The 19,696-nt window shown below is 39.4% G+C and overlaps 1 protein-coding gene across 1 annotated transcript; it reads right to left on the minus strand.

The window, feature by feature from the left end:
- Positions 1-1,970: 1,970 nt before the first annotated feature.
- TJP2 (tight junction protein 2) lies at positions 1,971-19,688 on the minus strand (the record flags this gene model as incomplete). Its single annotated transcript, XM_010165193.1, has 19 exons — positions 1,971-2,139; positions 4,255-4,340; positions 4,755-5,093; positions 6,076-6,186; positions 6,535-6,747; positions 7,126-7,226; positions 7,632-7,842; positions 8,902-8,981; positions 9,087-9,182; positions 10,239-10,426; positions 11,730-11,940; positions 12,632-12,740; positions 13,527-13,677; positions 15,665-15,731; positions 16,223-16,362; positions 16,476-16,584; positions 17,647-17,800; positions 17,956-18,059; positions 19,679-19,688. Coding segments are annotated over 19 exons (2,649 nt in total), but the record flags the coding sequence as incomplete, so codon positions are not given.
- Between the last annotated feature and the right edge of the window lie 8 nt (positions 19,689-19,696).

Raw genomic sequence — 19,696 nt, forward strand, 5'->3', positions numbered from 1 at the left:
CTTCCCAGGTCCTCCTTCTTGCCCTTTTTGAGGTTTCTGGATTGTTCCCCAGTGGGATGTGATGGTGTGACTCTCCATTTCAGACCCGACCCCCCTGAGCCCTTCAGTTTAACACCCGCCTCACCATGCTGGCCAGCCTGCTACCAAAGTACCCTTACCTCTTCCAGACAGGTGAACTCCATCGCTCCCTAACAGGTTGTAATCAAAGAACCTCCCATGATCATAAAAGCCAAAACCCTCACCAGACACACAGCCAGGAGTTCACATGTAGTACATGTTTGCTTCAGTCTGGCCCCTTTCCTCTGGCTGGCAACATGGAAAAGAAGATGACTTGGGCACCAATGTTTTTCACTTGTGCCCCCAGGACTTTCTAGTCTTGCTTTATTCTGCCCAGGTTACGGTTTGCGGTGTCATTCATCCCCACATGGTAGAGTGACAGGGGATAGCAGTCCGTTTTCTTGACAAGCTGGGGCACCCTCTCAGCAGTGTCACGAACCTTTGCTCCTGGAAGGCAGCATACCTCTCGTGATTCTCTGAGTGACTGTTGTTGCATGCCTTGGGTTTTTTTCCCCTTTCCTTTCCTTGTTAAAATGTTCCTATCTCAAGGCACAACTTTTCTTACCTTCTCCCCCAGTACTGGAATTGTTTACAGACTGGATTACAGGCTCAGGAACTGGTTGGGAGAAATGGCTCAGTCTTTGCTTCTGAGTTGTTCCCTCATCGACTCAACCCACTTCTCTGCTACCAACCCTCTTGACCACTCCTGCTCTGCATTCTAATCTATGGTTAGCAGTACCAGTTTTCTCACCTGAGATTCATCTATTCCTCTGCTTCAACAGGAAAATTTTACCTCTTTAATGGAGCATTAGAAAACCATTTTTCTATTGCATGAGAAAAAATAAACTTCTCTATGACCCTTTCACGAATTTTTATTCTATATAGCAGAATTAAGGATAAAGAGCAGGAACGGGGAGGCAGAAGTTAATACTCTAAAAGATAAGTCTCTTGTAGGAAGTCCATAGCACTGTACTAGTTTTCTTTTAAATCACAACAAATTTTAAAACGATGTTCAGGACACTGGGAAGCAACATCAAGAGTGACATTTCCCAGCTGAACAGCAGATGAGACCCTGAACTGAACAGTGTGCTGCTCTAAGTATACTTATGAAAGTTGGAGACTACTCTAGAAGACTACTACTATTCAAAAGAAAAATAAGATGCACAAGGTTTGCCTAGAATATATCCTTTATTATTTTCAGTCAGTGTAAATTTTAATACATGATTGAATTTCTACATAATTTTCTTTGTTTAGATCATCCTGGTATTTTCCAACAATGCAGTCAGCTGCACCTTTATTATGTACAGTCAGTACTTATGAAATATTGCATATGCCTCTATTAACTTAGAAAAATACCATGCAAGGGAAATTGTTACTATGAAACTGATAAAAAAATAGGTAAAACAGTCAATCCCCTTTTAGTGTGTTATGGCTTTGCACCAAGTATCAGATGTCAAAACAAACAGTTTAAGATGCTTCTTGTTAAAGGCACTTACTGTTCTTCATATACACTTTCAAATTTAGTTCTATTGCATTAAGAAGTGTATCTCTGGAATCATACTTTCATAACACAGCAGAACAGTCCAAAAAGGCAGCATTAATAAAAGGGAAAAAAGGGTTTTTATGTTAAAAACAAAAATACCAAGAATTAACACAAACTTTCAGGATTTGGTCCTTATAAAACAGGCAACAGCATTCAGGCAATAGTGATTTCTTTTCTTAGATGCTAACAAAGTAATATCCCCAAAAAGGAACTCTTACAGTTCCAGTGTATAGATATGTCTAAGTTGAGTAGCGCACCCTCTAACACCACCCCCAATAAAAATATAGCTTTTCAAGACTAACTACTGCTCCACTTTGGCTGTGAAGGAAGAAACCTCAAAAAAGCATTATAGATGTACATACTAGCAAGCCTACAATTCTGTGTCTCTGTATCTGGATGGCTGTCCATAATACCCCTTCTTAGAATGGTCCAATAGCTGCCGACGGTACTCCTCCTCCTCCTCTGCATCACTGCCATAACTGCCACGGTTCTCTAGGTAAGGTCTGACAGGAGGCTTCTGGGGCTCTGGAGGTCTGGAGCTAACACAGCAAGGCAAGGAAAGAGAGAGAGAGATAATGTTTACTTCCGTTCTGAAAAGCTGAAAAATAAGTATACTTAGTGTTGGCTTTATGGCCAGGTACAACCTAGAGAGGCAGGTGGAGCAAATGAAGCCCCGTCTAGCCCGTAAACAATTGCATGGCCATGGTAAGCCTCATCCGGAAAGGCATCTTATTTCCATCAAGCTGGAGCCTGATGTTCAGATTTGATCTACTCAACCTACCTGGAAGAATGCCAGATTTAAAGTTATTAAACACCCCCATCCAAACACACACATCAAGAGCTTAACAGCAATTTATTCCCTGAGCAGAGAGGTTTTCAGCCATTGCTGCTACCCCAACTGACACTTTCCTGAATTATTTTTGCACCAGATTCTTTCTATGCCCACTTCTTTCGCATCCCCAGTTTCCTGTCTCAAGGTCTGAAGACTTCTTATGTGATATTTCGTAAACTGATAGCCTTCTCTCCTCACTCAAGGCTCTCACTAGGGTTCTTATCCTTAAAAGTGGGCAGAAATAACCCACGTTTTCTTTTTATGCACTGTAGTGCCACCCATTTATTGCAACACTAAGCAAATATATAGAAACAAAATCTGCCAAGGAAGGGCCTTTCAAAAGCCATGATTTTTGCAGTCCCACACAGTACAAAAACAAGGTGTTATCCTCCTTCCATAGTGCCCTAGTGCTTAAACTCTCCCTCTTGGCCCATCATTAACATTCCTGTAAAAAGGCAACAGCACTGATTTCTGTATGTAAGCAAACACTCTGCACATGTGGTTAAAAATTACTTCTCAGTACTTCTAAAAAGCTTCTAAGGCTATATGAAAAAGTATGTGTTTCTAAACCCACCAAGAAAACCTGAAAATAATGACTTCATGTTTTCCATTTCTGCATTTTAGATTACATAGTATGGCAGCAAAGGATTTAATTCATTAGAAAAAAAAGTCATGGAACTCCTAGAGCGTGTCTAGCAAAGGGTGACTAAAGATGATTAAAGGACTGGAGCATCTTTCACATGAGGAAGGGCTGACAGAGCTGGGCCTGTTCAGCCTGGAGAAAAGATGACTCAGAGGGGATCTGATTAATGTTTATAAATATGTAAAGGGAGAGTGTCTAGATGACGGGGGCAGGCTCTTCTTATTGGCACCGAAGAATAGGACGAGAGTCAATGGGCATAAACTGCAGCATAGGAAGTTCCACCTGAACATAAGGAAGAACTTCTTTACTGTGAGGGTGACTGAGCACTGGAAGAAGCTGCCCAGAGAGGTTGTGGAGTCTCCTTCCCTGGAGATATTGAAAAACTGTCTGGACAGAATCCTGGTTCATGTGCTCTAGGCGTCCCTACTTGAGCAGAGTGGTTGGACTAGATGACCTTCAGAGGTCCCTTCCAACCTCAACCATTCTGTGATTCTATTGGCTATTACTCAGAAGCATGAAAAATTTTGAAGAACACAAAACAAAATCCATCATACAGTGTGTTAGCTCTTGCACAGACGACTCTATGCTCAAGTCATAGAAAAGTAGTGTGTGGGGTAAGATGACACAATGGTCAACCAGTCCAGAACTCACTGAATTTTAGTGAAAGACTCCTACTTTTATGAGACTTGATGGGTGACCTCAGGCAAAGTTTAATCCTCAGTTTCCCTACCCACACAATAGATCTGTAACTGAATAACCATTTAAGTAATTAAGTGTTATTAAGTAATTAAAACAGCATTTATTTGTTAGGATACACTAACAGTCATCAAGTATCTCACACAGGCAGAATAGACATCAAAGGACATGAATGCAGGAAAGCTTCTAAGCAATACTGACTGGGTCAAAAAACTGCCTCTGCAAATATTTCAGCAAAAGAAATATTTGTTTCCTCCTAGGGAACTCAAATACTATGAATGAACTAAACAAAAAAAAGGATTCTGAAAAAAACAAGAAGAGTTCACTGAAATTTTGCCCCACTTTTACAGTAATCTTTGAGGCACTACAACAAAGCAGTATACCAAGGCTGGATTACTTGTACAAATAAAAACTGGTAAAATGAGTTTTCCTCCGGCTGCTGAAGAAAACAATACAGAATGCTTTAAACTGGATACTCCTTACCTCATGGGCTGGGGCCAGTTCTGTTCTGACTTCTGTGTTTTGACAGGGACAGCATAAATATCTGGGTGCTTCTGGGCTATTTCAAGCTTTAAAAGAAAGTAGGAGAAAATAACTGTTCTTTTTAAGTTTATCCTTTAGGGATCCTAGACTGTAGATCTACAGCTACATCTGAAACAATTAAAGCACAAATTGATAACTGATCTTATTCCTACTCCTGCAATTATATAATCTTTTGCTAGCATAGTAATTCAAAGTGCACGTGAAAACAATGGATTGCCAAAAGCAACAGGATTACTAGAAGACAGCTTTCTATAATAGGAAACCTTATAGTATGTCCTCTTTTTACATTCAGATCCACACAACAGTATGTCTGTATGTGTGGTTTCCCAAACTTCTCCCTCCAGAAGCAGCACAGTGCAAGAGAGTGCTTTTCATTGTCAGGATGCAGGCTGTTCTATATGTTGGAAAGCACAGACGGGAGGGAATGCATCTCTTCATACCCTGGCATTCTGAGCCTCTTGTAGCTCTTGCATTCTTTGCATCCTCGCCTTATGATCCATCTCTTCAAATATTTTAACTTTCCTCAATACAGATTTCGGAGTATTTTCTTGTTCGCTTCCTTCCTCTTCCAACTTTGCCTCCTCCTCTTCCTCTGCAGGTGGGACTGCTGGCTGAGAGTTTCTCAGGATGGGACGCCCAAAGGCAGGTTTCACGGAAACAGGTGGTGGTGCTGCCTTAGCTGGCACAGTTGAAGTCTCACTGCTGACAGCAACGTTACTTGATTTGGAGTCATAGTTCTTGGGGATGTCATATAGATCCTCTTTGTTTTGTAATTTTCCCTGTAAATATAAAACACACAAACAAAGTTTACGTTAGCAACTTTTTAATTTTCATGTCAAATGAAGGCTTTAGTCTGAAATTAATCATTTTGCCTTTGTATTTAACAGTGTCAATCTTCATGTAAAGTACCACTTGAAAGGTATTTGACCTGCTGCAACATTTTGGCCATATGCTCATACACCACACATCAACCTGTAGAAGATTAGTACATTTAGACTTGTTGGTTCCATTTGCTAAGGATTACTAAAACTACACCATGTGTTAGGGGACAGCTCAGAGAAAACTGACCTCCCAAACGATTTGTCAGTGCTACCTAACGTAGAATATCACTACCAGGAGTTCGGAAGTGCACAGGACCTGCCTGTTCTCTAGTCCATCTTTATTTTCCTTACACACGTCCTGCTCTGCTCAATCTCCATTGTCAAGCCATACTTGCATATATTTTGAATACATGCTGTATGTGAGGACACCCATGCTCATCAAGAAAGGACTTTGATGTCAGGGGAAATCAGGAATAGTTAAAATAGAATTTGGTGTCCAAACATCATAATTTTCTTTCCCCTGCCTCATTCCTGAGGAAGGTTTGAATAAGGAGTTAACATCAATTTCTAGTGATGGAAATTTATTTCAGAGGTGGTAGATTCTGGTTCTGTGCTTCACAATAATGGCCATCAGATATGCTTTTCCTGATGACTAATGTACATTCACCCCTGCTGAGATAAAAAAGTGCCTTTTGATTTGCTGGCAGACACAAAAGGGAGTCTACTTTCTTATTCCATAGAGAGATCACACATACTTGAAGAAAACTGTTACCCAAGTTTTCTCTCTGCTTGATCCCACCACACCTTTGGTTATTCTTTCTCTCCACATTTACAATTTTTTCTAGCCTCTACTCATTCCTCCTGCTCTTCTTAATGTGCCACCCAGGAGAGTTCTCCAGAAAGAGGAACTTTGTATTCAGATTCATTTCTATGGGTTTACCTTAGGGGGTTCCGGCTTGAATGCTGGAGGTGGACTTGGTTCTCTAAGGATCTCCCTGCTCCCAGCTTTTCTCAACTGAGCCCTTGGTTCTGGACTATTTTTTTTTAAACTCTATGGGAGAAAATAAGAGATAAAAATCACTGAAGTGTCCAGTAATTCAACCATTTTTTCCTCTCAAGTTTACTAATTTGGGAACCGTAACTAGGAGTCAAATGACTGTCAGCAACCTGACCACAGTCACTGCAGATGTAATTGCAAAGTTCAAGGTCATGAGGTATCAGGAAACCTACAGAGTTAGGAGAAAAGCAGAGCTGTTATTTTTGCTCTACACAATGTAGCTCTAAAACACTATCAGATGTAAGACAGAGCTGCAGTTAAAAACCTCTGATTTTTAAGCCATACATGCATGGCTTTCAGAAAGTACAAAGTACAGTCTCGTTGAAAATCCAATCATCTCACCTCCTCATGATGCACAGGTTCAGAGGACCGGCTAACAGATGAAATCCTTGGTTCATCCAAGGGCTCATCAAGTTCATTGTCAGTGTATGCACCTCCTTCTCCATCTGTATCCTCCAGGTCACTGATCAGCCGACTGTCACAACTCAAATAGTCAGCACCCATTGCAGTAAGGTAAGACATACGATCATCTGCATCATCTTCCATGCTGTCCATCTAGAGAGAAGTCAGTAAGAATTAAGGAACAAATGTTAAATATATAAGAATTAGAGTCTAGCTAGGTCTCAACATCATGCCAACCAACTCCTTAAGAATGACTTTGCAGAACTGAAGGAAACTCTAATGCAGAATCATAAAGGCAAGTCCTGCAAAAGTTTATCCCTCCTCACCATTCTCCTCTAGCCACATCATTAGTGATGAAAGCTCCAAAGCAGAACAGAAAGAGCAATAACAAGTAATCTTTTGTTACCAAGAAAGACTGACGACTTGTCTAATCCACCCAGTATTGGCAAACAAAATTTTTAACAATTTTTACTGGAAATAGGTATCCTGAGACATCTGTATAGCTTAGTATAGTATGGATTGACTGCTTACCTTTCCTTCAGATACCCATACTGCTTCTCCTTGCTGTTGCTGAATTGTATCTTTCAGACTACCATACCAGCTATCATTGGCTGAATTCAAATTGATGGTGGCTGTAAAAATTTTAAGAAAAAAGTATATATACACAGCAAATGTAATGTGATCCTTTATCCAGTCTTTGTGGTTTAATACTTTTTCTTTTAGTTATGTGAGAATGTTAAACAGCCGTTTCGTTTAGATCACTGACAGAAGCATGGCATTTTTATTTTATTGTTTGTCCATTCCCCAAGCTTATTAAATCACTTATCTTTTAATGACAGTACGCTGATTCACTTTCTTTTGTATTAGGATTTGGCAGAACAAGGAACTTTGAAAAAACTCAAGGAAGGGATTGCTCATGACCTTACCTTCACACCCATTTAGCTCCAGCCTGCATATAGTAAGTGGATGTCTCAAGACTCACACAGTCACATCCACTACTATCTTGGTAAGCAGGCTAGACACACATTCTTCCTTACCTGTAAAGAGGTGGGAGCAAGTTTTCTTCAGTTTGTTTGCTTGCTCATAAAGTTTTCTCGAGCTTTTGTTAGACGTGGAACATAGCCTTTGTCTCATGGTTTTCACACCTTGCTTACTGTCTGGGTTAAAGAAGACCACAATTGGAAACCACTGGGTATAATTTAGCAGGTCCACTGCTTTAGGAGTCACATCCAACAGAGCATGTTTATCCTGTTAACAAAAAAGTCCAGTCAGTGTGCTGCTTGTGGGGAGGTGGTTGGAACATAGCATGCTAGGAAAAACAGGATATTTTTGTCCAAGTAAGACCACAACTGGTTGAATTTTTTTTTCCCCACAGTTATATCACATTCAGAAGCCACAGCAGGCAGCCCTTTTCTTTCAGCTCCAGTTTCTGAACAGCTTTTGCCTGAATGTCTGCATTCAATAAGTAAAATGCACTTATGACACTGTTTTGGGGTTTTTTTTTTAAATTAAATAGGATGTAAAAGTTAACTAGCTTTCCTCTCTACCTGCCCCTACCAGAGCTTCCACTAGCACAACTATTCTGGGTGCTATCTTTGAGCTTTTATCTACACTTACTAGCTGAGGCAAATCTCTCTTTTCCAGTTAATATATTCCTTCTTAGCTACTTCTAGTCAAACGTGAGTGGGATTTTCAAACATGTCCTTCAGTGGGGCCTGAGCTCTGAACAGACTTCGGTGCGACATTCTAACCCCTCTGGCATCAGTTTTATTTGGCTTATGGCAATAAGCTGTGGAGTACATTCTTTTTGCCTTTTTAGGCTTCTTGATTACTGTCTATTTACTTGATCTCTAAATAGTATTATAAAAAGTCTCAGTAGATGTCACTTAGCTATCATAGTCCCTTTCCATTCAGTTCAATAGCAGTAACTCTGAAGCAATCTAAAACATTAAGTTTCTGATGACAGTAAGAGCAAGTAGAGCACTGCATGACAGTAAAGCCTTCATAGCAAATTCAGAAAGCATGTAGTAAAACACAGATGCCCCTCACTTCAAATTTAGAATGGACTAAGGAAGGAGAATTTACTTTCTAATATTGGGTGGGTTCACCCTCTCACTTGGGAGGACAGCTATCAAAATTATAAAAATTATTGTTGAACAATTTCAGAATAGCCCTATCATTAAGCCAAGTCTGCTTATTGCAGAAATAGATGCAGTAAAGATTTGAGGACTTTGCAAGTTTTAGAAGCAAACAAATCAAACAACATGCCTTTGAGTATAAGCAATTTTCACAGAAGAAATACTCTACCTGCTCAATGATTTGCCTCACAGTGTTCAAGCGCACTACCCCAGTTGACTTCTCTGAACCTGCGTCTCTGGGTTCTGTCTCTGCAAAGACAACATTTTAGCTTATCTAGAGTGGCCTGGCAGCTGTGATTATTGTTACCCGTTCTCTCCATTAAGGATGATAAAGAAGGCAGGAGGACAACTTACTTGCTGTCTGGTACAGGTGAGGCAAATCGTTTGACAACTTCTCCATAGCAACATCTGCAATAGGGCCAAATATCACTACAGGTCTCTTAAAACCAGCTGAAAGAAAAATATTTGGAGAAAAGATAAGTCTGATAAAACTGGTTTTACATATAAGTGAAGTGGCGCAGACAAGATCCTCAATTACTATGCAAGGTTATGAATAAGCTGAAGATACTAAAAAATGTATTTTACAAAATTTTATTTCTCAAAAATTTGTGCAACAGCACAACTCATACAGAAAGCTGTTCTTATCAGCTGAGAAAGAAAAAGATTGTTTTAATTTAACAGCTTCCTTATTCCTTCTACCAAAGATGTATTGAGAGGATTCTACATCCTGAAAGTATACAGATCTTCAGTAGTCTTTCCATCCAGCAAAACAGCATGAACCTTGACGCAGTGGGTTTTGTATGAATAAAGATACAAATGCTAAAAGAGCTGTAAGGCAGCTTGAAGAAGCAAAGAAATGCAAAACTATGTTATGTCAAAACAAGTGCAAACACAGTTCCCCTAAGTTAATGGGGGAATGCCATTCTCTTGCTCAGTCTTCATCTTGACATGTGGGAGCTCCTTTAAAACGCTTGCTACTATTTGTTTTGTTCCACAATACTGTCATATGCAAATACCTAGAAAGTTATCTTGGCTTGCTCAAGACTAGTAATCTAGCTAGTTTAGACTCACAGAGATGGATCACATTAACCTTGATTACATTTGGACAATCTGTTCAAAATACTTGGATTTGCTCCCAGAGTAACGTTAAAGTGGTATTTAAGAAGAAGCTACATTGTGATGGATCTCAGGCATATGGACTGTACTTTCAGAGCCAAGGGAAAGCTGAGGAAACAAGAAAACCCTGCTTGTTTGATTTTTTAAATTGGCATGTGTAACTTGAAGGCAAAGGAGATCAGCAGCAGTTTGGAAACAAAAAGCTTTTTTCTTAAGAGTAGTTAATAGCATCCAGAAATTTGCATTCTGAGAAGAATGTCATCCCTTCCTCTTGCTCAAACTTAACATCGAACTCAAGTTGTTCAAAATCCCTTACTTAGTTGACCCAATATTTGGACACTAAACCAGCCAGTAATAAATGGGCAGCTGGCTCACAGCAGTCTCACTTACCCTCACGCAACTGAACTCGCTCATAAGCTGGGAATTTTGTGCTCACAGATACAATAGCTGTCAGATCTTCACGACTCTTCCTCAGGTTCTTCTTCACTCCAGATCGCTGGCCACGCGTTCTCCAGAAGTCTGCCCTATCATTTGAGCCATCTTTTTGGGCATTTTGAACACTGGCCATCTGCTCAGCTCTGACAAGAGAAAGCACAGAGTTCATTTGTACAGAACTAGCCAAAGAGGGCAAAGGTGCTTTCACTGAAGAAAAACGGATTTTCAATTTACCACAGGTAATTTGCCAGAGGGACAGCCATGAGTGGAGGAAATAGAGAAGTGCAGGCTCTTTGGTCTTGGAAGAAACAGTGTCAGAATGATGCTCCAACTCACCCCAGCTACAAGATTGCTGGGCAAGAATGAGTCCTCATGTCTTAAGCTGCTAACTCACACATGCATAAATAAAATAATGCAACTGCAAAGAAGTGGTGAGAGAGTGTAACTCAGAACTGAAGGCCTAAGAAATTACTGTCACTATTCTCTTCTCCATTAGGTCTTCTAAGTTAAGTCACTATAGCATAGAAACAAAGGCTGCTTTGGTCAGATCAATTACCAGAGAGGACAGAACATACTCACCTGGAAAGAGGCAGTGGAGTCACATAAGAAGCATATTTCAGGAACTTCTGTACAATGCAATTGTGAGCTTTTTTCCCTCCATCTTCAAATCACAACCATGCTCAAGAATTTAAAGGCTACAGTCTAAAAATACCCTGATTTTTTTGCTGATGAATTGTAATACTTTTACTCATTGTGCATATTTGAACACTTATTACATAAGTTTTGGAGAGGAAAGCATATTTAAGCAAAAAACATTGCTGAGGTTCACTTGTATTTCACACAAAAATAAGGACTACAGCTACCAGGAAATACTAGCCTCAGAATGCATTCTTGAAACATTTTCCAGAAGGCAAATTCAGGCACTAAAGTTCTTTTAAAAGATTAATCATCAGAAGATTATTGCACACACAGACATGAGCTGCCTAAAGTGTAGGGGGTTTTGGTTGGGGTTTTTTTTGGTTGGTTGGTTGGTTGGATTTGATTTGGTTGGGATAGGATAGGGGGTGGAAAAGAAGGGGGGATAAAAGGCAAAAAAAGTAAAAATAGTACCCTCCACGCATTTTCTAGAAGAAGAACTGAAGCAGCTAGTGGTCCAAGCTTGGTTGATTGCTGAGACAGGAGCTCTATGTCTGTGTTGTAAATACCTGATCTAGTATGCAGGTAACACCATCCTCTCTTCACATAATGCCATGGTTCTAAAATTTGGCTTTTTTCCACAAGATTTGTGCCTGTGAAACAGGCACAATTGTTGTGAAAGTAAAGACAAAACATTTATTCCTTCTTCTAACGTGGGGAGGAAAGAAAAGTATGACACAGGAAGCAAATTCAGTTGGAAAAGAAAATCTTACTTTTAACAATGGGTAGGAAGACAGGATGCCACCTTACCTGCTCTTATTTGGAATGAGGCCCTTTTCCAGTTCATTTCCAATTCTCACAGCCAGCCAGTTTCCCAGTTTGCCATCATACAGTGTATCAACCACTCTAAAGATCTCCCCTCTGGTGAATGCTAAGCTCTGTGGTGACTCTTTTTCACACTCAAAGTGGCTTCTGATGAAGAATGAATCTCCTCTGCCACAGGCCATGATGTCTCTGTAGACTAAAACAGGAACTCCCTTTTAGTTTATATTTTTATCCTTGAAAGAAAGATTAAGCTTTCATCCTAGAAAATAGTTTTGAATTCTTTCCCTCTACTCAAGAAGATGCAAAAAAACCAGCCTTCACATCCATTGCCCTACATGCACATTATCAAGAGTGTTCTATGCTTGTACACGTATAGCCCTTAACAGTTCTGAGGGAAGCAGGTACTTGCACCTTCCCAAAGCAAAAGACAGCTATGGTGCTTCAATATTACAGCAGGCTGTGTCCCCAACAGGAAAACAAGAGGCTTCGCTTGCTCCTTAACTGTTCATCAATAAAACCGCCCATTTGCTGCTATCTGACTGAATCCCTTATGATTGCCAAGGCACAGCAGAAAAGGAATGCTAACAGCAGATCTTGGCCCAGCTGCTACAAACAGAAAACCAGAAGGAACAAGCAGTACATTGCCACTCTTCAGGATTAAGAGGAGATGCTGTTTGCTAATAATTAAAGAAATGGAGAAACACATCACACATGCATATCTGTATGACCCCTGTGGTATGGTATACAGCTATCTTCTGAGCTGCTGAAAAGGAGGGAAATCTAAATGCTATCAAGAATAAGCACAAGAGAGATTATTTGTGGCTTCACTGACAAAACAGAGCATAAACGCTTCGTGGATATACACACATTCTGTTCAAAGCACCTACCTTCGTACTTGCTTTGAGCCAAAATTGTTACTGTTTCACCTTTGGGAATTTCCAAGAGATATAAAACAGCATCTTCCCGAACAATGCCTCTGAAGTCTTGAGTGTTTACCTATGTACCAAAAAAGACCCAAAAAAACCCCAAACCTGAAAAATCATCACTAAAAGGAATAAACAGAGATTTTTGTTTCATGTAAAATATCTTAAATATTCTTTTCCTTTACTATACTTTTATTTTTTAAAGTCCATATGCATATCTGTTGCAATAAGGAATAATTTATTCCCAACATTAACAGTAATCTTGCTGAAATAACAAGGTCCTGGATGTGCACTGCTAGATTGTTTCTTCTACTTTTAACAGGTTCCAAAAGGCCTTGAAAATCAAGGCTGCCACAAGAGAAAACAGGCAGAAAATAAAATTACATTAGACTCCTACTGGAATTTTCAGGGGGGAAAAAAAAAAAAAAAAAGAGAGAATGTAAGAGGACAAAATGGCATAGATTATATAATTCAGAAACTGGAAAAATAAATCACAGTTACCCAAGGAAACTGAAGAAAGATGAAAGAAGAAAAATACACTGGCCTAAATTTTTTCCCCACTCCAAGACCAGGAAGAAGCATTGTACAGAAAATTTATTCTCCTATCTTGGGCCATTTTTTAAAATTAATATTTCTCCTACCTACCCCTTAGAGAGAATCTTAAACAAGCTAAAGCTTGATACACAATTCTCCTTCGAAAACTTATTTCAGTAAGATTCCTCCACCACATATGTGGACATACACACTTCCAAAGCAATAACTTAAATTTCCTAAAATCATAATTTCTTACATATTTCCAAAGCAAACCAAAAAATACAAAAGTGATTTGCAATTCAGGGACACATACTTACACTCATACCTTAAGAATCTGATCTCCTTCCTGCAGTCCCTCCTGATCAGCTGAAGTGCCTTCTTGAATTCCAGCAATAAATATCCCTACATCATTTCCACCAGCCAGTCGTAAACCCACGCTGTCCCCTTTCTTGAATCTCACCATTTTTGTATTAGGACTACAAGATTCACAGGCAGAAAAAGGAAGTAAGGCCAGATGTTCAGCGTATGACAATAAAAGAGAAAAATATTGCAACTCTTTCAACAAAATCGTACTAATAATATTCTTAGCCCCCTTCTTGCACCATATAGGCTAGATTTACCCAGGTAACACTTCAGTGAGGGAAGGAAGTAGAAAATCGCATTTTTCAGAGTGGAAACTGAACTACAAAGAACAACTAAGTGGCATACACAGACCTGACAGAGCAGGAAAACAACCCTCTGCTCTTCAAGACCCAAAATAATTCCCTACCTATTGGATCCTCTCTCAGATGAGCCGCTGGGTTTTTTGTGAGAACAGTCTAAGTTATAAGGAATCATACTCATTGGTTTTTCCTCTATACGCTTGAGAACTGTTATATTAATTAGCTTTATACCCATTTCTTTTGCAGTTTAACATGTTCGTTAGGCAGAAGTCTCCAAGCATTCTTGTGAGAAATATTTCTAAGTATACTCTACTGGTATGTTAACAAACAGTCCTTTCATATTGCAGTGGGAGAGACTACTGGACTAGGTTCAGATGTTTTGCTGTAAGAAAAGCACTATGCCTGAGTGACCTTCCAACACAGAGGACAGTACTTATCTGTCAGCCTTTCTCAGTAATACCCTAAGCCTGTATTATAAATTCCCCTTCACCAAAATAATCACTTGATTAATTTGCACGTCAATGACAAAATATGCAGGGTCCAACCCAGAAAAGATGTGAGAAGAGAATCCATTTGAGAATATACACCAAGGTACAGAAAATCTTCAAAATCTTATCTTTAAGCTTCTTACAGTCTCAGTGCTCTGCTCCCTTCAATTTCTGTGTTTGGAAACTCTCATAAGAAAACATGTAAATTGATCTCCTGTTAATACTGTTTGCAACTTTTAGTATCTTTATTGTTAAATAATCAACAGTACCACGTTCCCTTTGATCACTCACAAAAAATCATCAAAAAAACCCCCACAAAACAAACTTTGGAAGCAATGGTTTGTTCATTTCTAAGCAGAGACTAGGACTGCAATATGGACTTCCCAGGCTTGGTTTTAAAGAAAAGACACAAATTTCTGTACAGAAACACACATATATTTGGCCTTGTCTGCAACAAGCTTGTTTACAAATTAAATAGAGGATGTTATCTTTGTATCTCAATATTGTAGGGAAGAGGAGGGTTGTCTTTTGTGTACATATGAAAAAACAGAAGAGATGTAAAATACATTTCCATAGAATTGCACAGGTTAGAATGGCCCTTCGCTCAAAGCGGGCTGTTCAGGGCCTTGACCAGTTATGTTTTTGAGTATCTTGGTGGTGGAGATACCACAACCTACAAGGGAAAACTGTTCAATTGATTAACCACCCTCAAAATAAAAAGTTTTCTTCTTTATATCAAGTCAGAATTTCCTACATTCCAGCTTAGTGTCCCTTGCTTTTTGTCCTACTACTGTACGCCTCTGAGAAGAGTATGGCCCTACCCATTACGTCATTGCAGACAGCAGTAAGATATTCCTTCTGTCCTCTCTTCTCCAGGCTTAACAAATCCAGTTTTATTGGTCTTTTCTCCTATGTCATATACTGACCCCTTAGATTTGCTCCAGAGTGTCAAAGTCTTGTCCTGGGGAGCCCCAGAATGGACATAGTACTCCAAATACTATCTCAAAGTGCCAAATAGAGCAGAATAAAAATAAAGAAGTATACCATTGTGTACATTCCCATGCAAGCCCAGAAGCACAAGGTGTTCTATACCTTTCAGGTAGAAGGCAAATCTATATTTTTCAGGTAGATACTTCTAAAATTAAGTTTAACTCAAATATGGTTAGTTAGAAGCCATGTCATCTCTTCTTGGCATTAAGCTAGGGAGTATCACTCCAAATGGGAAAAAAAACCTGAAACCCATGCAACCAAGAACCATGTACAGGTCACTGGAAGAACACCGAGTGCGAAAGAACATGGAAGTGCCGCCTTACCCATATATTGCTTCATCTTCAGGGCTGGGTTTAAGAAGCGTTCTTGTAACTGCTTTTGGTTGAGACACTGTGTGTAGAAAAGCCAATAGAAGTTACTGAGCTATTAAAAAAAAGTTACAAATGGCAGCAATTTTTAGCTATTAGATATCTATCAAACTCATCCATGCCAAACATTAATACAGGTTTACATGTCAAGCATCTCTTTGAGTAGAATTGATCTACTTCCCCTTTTTTTTAAACTGTTGAAAAAGAACAAAAAGGTCAAGGGAGGGATACAGAGCAGACTGCAGGAATAGCTTCCTTTGGCTGCTTAGGGCAATAGGCTACAGTAGATGCTCTAGGAGAGTACTTGCTTTTTGAGGTGGTAATTATAATAAGCAACTGCCTTCAAATAATCTCAGATTTTCTTCTGTCTCTGCACCACAAAGCAAGCACAGACCTGTCTGTGTGTCAGGATGGGGTTGACATGAAGAATATACTAGATATATCAAGATGATTGGAGAAGAAAACATTCTGTAGCCACGGAAAAAAAAGGAACCAAAAACTTGAAACTTGGACCTGCTGGGTCATCTTGGTATTTCAGTTCTTTGTTTGTTTCTGCAACCGTAACAGCAGGAGTAGCAATGTCACCAGTTGATTTGAACAGTGTAGGCACTGCTCCCATCCTGGGCATCCTACCAGATGGATCATCTTTTGCACTAAAAGAAAGAAAAAGAAATAAACTGTAGTGAAATCAGATAAGAATCCCATGTATTTTAAGAATTTCTTTGACAAGCATTAGAAAAAAGGACTAGAGAAGACCATTTCTTACTTCGGTTTCTCTTTCAGCTTTTCATTGGATGAATGTGAATCTAGATCAGAATGATGTAATCTGTCATCTTGAGGGGAGACTGATCTGTTCGACTCTATTTCAGAAATGTCTGTAAAGAGAGCAGCAAATCAAGAAATGCGGGTTTTGTTTAATTTATCTGCACATCTGATCACCGCATTTATTTATAAAGCTTTTACATATGAGATACACTAAACCTTCAAGCCTACTCCTGTTCCAAATTGGGTCTGACTAGGGTTCAAAAAGTGCTGTATGCCTTTTAGTGCTTTCATGTCCCCATGCCCCAGAAAATATTTCAGGAAAGTTTCACTCAGTCTTTAGGAAACACACATTACACAACTACTTTTGAGAATAGCATAGACTCATTAACTAGTGTTAGCAGCCTTTTATTTGAGGTCTCATGGAGGTTCCCAAACAGAAGACCACCTTCACATTAACAATCCTCACATCATTGCTTCTCAGTGACAAAAAAAAAAAAAAAAAAAAAAAAAAAAGATAGCCCTCAGACTTGAACCATATCTCAGTCCTCACAGCAAAACCTACAAAAGGTTGCACCCAGAATTCTGACATCGGAGAAGCAAGTATCTTGCACTAAATAATGTAACATCCCGCTCCCCTAAACATCCTGAGCCCTTCTCAAAGTAAGATTATGTTGAGCTCATACACTGCAAGAGATCATTTGTACAGAACAGATACTCGAAATATAAACCAGTTGTACAGAAGGATTTAATTTCCCCTTGCCCTGACACTTTTTCCCTCCTGTTGAATGCTGTCATGAATATTAATGCCCTCAGGAAAGACCAGTCCAATCCACTTTTAAAACTGAAGCCTTTTATTAAAGCAACTAACTTGCTTGCTCTGAGAAGTAAGATTGATTTTGCCAGATCAACATTGCTTCTTCTACCTCTGCCCCTGTCTAAAATGTAATTATATGATTTCTACAAAATTCTTCTTTCACCAAAAGGAAGTGGGCTTGATGCTTACTTGGCTGTTACTAAGGTTTGTTTGTGGGGTTTTCTTGTTTGTTTTTTGGGGGGGGGTTGTTTTTAATTTTTTTTAGAGAACCTAGTACTACTCTACCACAGCAAAACACTATAAAATGCATTCTGTCCCTGCAGAGAGTCCAGAACTTTTTATCCACAGTAAATCTCACCATCCATTTCTGAGTCACTGTCGTTCAGTGAAGGAATGTTGAGCAGTGTCTGCTTTCTGTCCCTGAGGACAACCAGCTGGAGCTTCCCCCGTGATTTCTCAATCAATTTTCGGGCATCAGCTAAAGACATGTTCTCTGTCACTGTACCATTGATCTGGACATAAAAAGGCAACGATAACACTACAAGTAAACAAACAAATCCATATTGTGCTCAAGTTTAATAGTAAACTTAACTATAACATGATGTACTCCAGAGTAAGTCCTATGACAAGTGCCTGCTAAACTGCTAGCAGTATAACCAGAACATACCTTGAGAATTATATCCCCTTCATGAAGGTTGCCATCTTTGGTTGCTAGGCCAGTACAGGTCATTTCTTTTATGAAGATCTGACTTCCAAGCCGAAGACCATATTCTGGAATCAGAGAAACAATCCACTGTAGTTTAGAAAATGAGCGAGGATGAATTTTTTAAAAAACTACACAGTGTACATGCAGCACATCTCATTGCACTATGAGAAAATAAAAAAAAAAAATGCAGACCTAGTAAACCCACTTAACCCCGAGCTAACTCCCCTATTTCTGTGCTGTCACCACAGTAAGAAGAAACAGCAGTCCAAAACCAGTAACAGATGGTTTAGTGCGCACCTTCCCCATCAAAACAATGCCTGCATTTTGGGATCTTACTAACAATACTGGACTAGATTCTCTTGCTGTATCATATTTTGCGTGGCATAGAAAGGGAGAGAAAAGGGTCCAAAAGCCCTAACAGAAGAGCTGGGTTTTCTTACCAGTTGTTCCATGCTGCCCCTGTCCTATCTGTACCCCAGTAAATATACGTGTCTTGGTTGTTTCAGGCAAAGGATTTCTTTTCCTCCCCTCTCCTGCCCCCTGCTTTCTTCCCTTTGATACAAGTTACTTGTGTTAGTGTATTTGCTACTTTAAAAAAAAGGCAACACTCATAAAGCATGCACATCCTAGAACAACAGAAAAGGAAATAAACAGTTATCTGCTTTAAAAAGTCACCACATTTGAAGAAATCTGCAGAGTATCCATGTGAATGGCAGAAATTATTACAGAATTACTGCCTACATATAAAGACAAAGACACATTAAATTTCTCCTTATTTGTATACCTATCTGCATTATCTTTACAAGTGGAAACATTATATGCAGGGGAAGAAGAGGAAGGAGGGAAAGGAATCCTTGCTAGAGACAATGAAAAAAGAGGTTAGCTCCTGCATACAAAGCTTACATGAGCAGAAACTTCTCAGAAACACAACAGGACAGATCAGAAGAAACAAACAAACAAACCCAAAACACACCCTCAAAACTCCCTCAAACAAACCACCACACCTCCCAGCAAAAACCCAATCAGAAAAGAATGCACAACCTCATCTCAGATATGCTTTGTAGCACAAAAGTCTGTACTTCACAGCACATGAAAGATCAAGCTTCCAACTTTCATTTACACACTCTAATCTCAGCAAGGAAAGGCTGTTTCAGCTGTTGCTATTTCAGTATTCTTAAACTACATTCTGCAGTATCCAGAATGAAACAATCCTTGGAACTAATGTAATTATACTGAAGAGAGGAAGTAAGTGCCCTATTAAAGGCACTGTCTTACCTTGTGCATGCTCTCCTCCTACTGAAAGGATTTTTAACATTCAAAGTCTACTCTTGTAGACTGACCCTTTTATAGATGTGCCAAGTGTAATCTGAATCATGATCAGATCCATGTTTCCCACCAGAACCAGAAGAATAGGGCAGAGAAAATGGAAAATCAAAGGACACAGTGGCTTGAAAAGACTGAAACTATGTGGGTGAACAGTTCTTTGTTCAAAAGTGAAGCTCAAGGTGCTGGGGGAAAAAGCACCCCAAACCAGCCAGGAAGAAGGAAAGAACAACTTAAGTGATCAGTTAGAAAACTCAACATTTAACCTGTAAAAGCAGAGAATATTCAGCTCCTCTCCCTCCCCCATCAAAATAACATGCTGTATTAAAAGTCGGTTCCTCTCCTCCCCTACTATACCAACCTTCATTATGTCTGCCTT

This window comes from Antrostomus carolinensis, unplaced genomic scaffold (assembly GCF_000700745.2).
Source record: "Antrostomus carolinensis isolate BGI_N321 unplaced genomic scaffold, ASM70074v2 scaffold44073, whole genome shotgun sequence".
Taxonomy (NCBI): domain Eukaryota; kingdom Metazoa; phylum Chordata; class Aves; order Caprimulgiformes; family Caprimulgidae; genus Antrostomus; species Antrostomus carolinensis.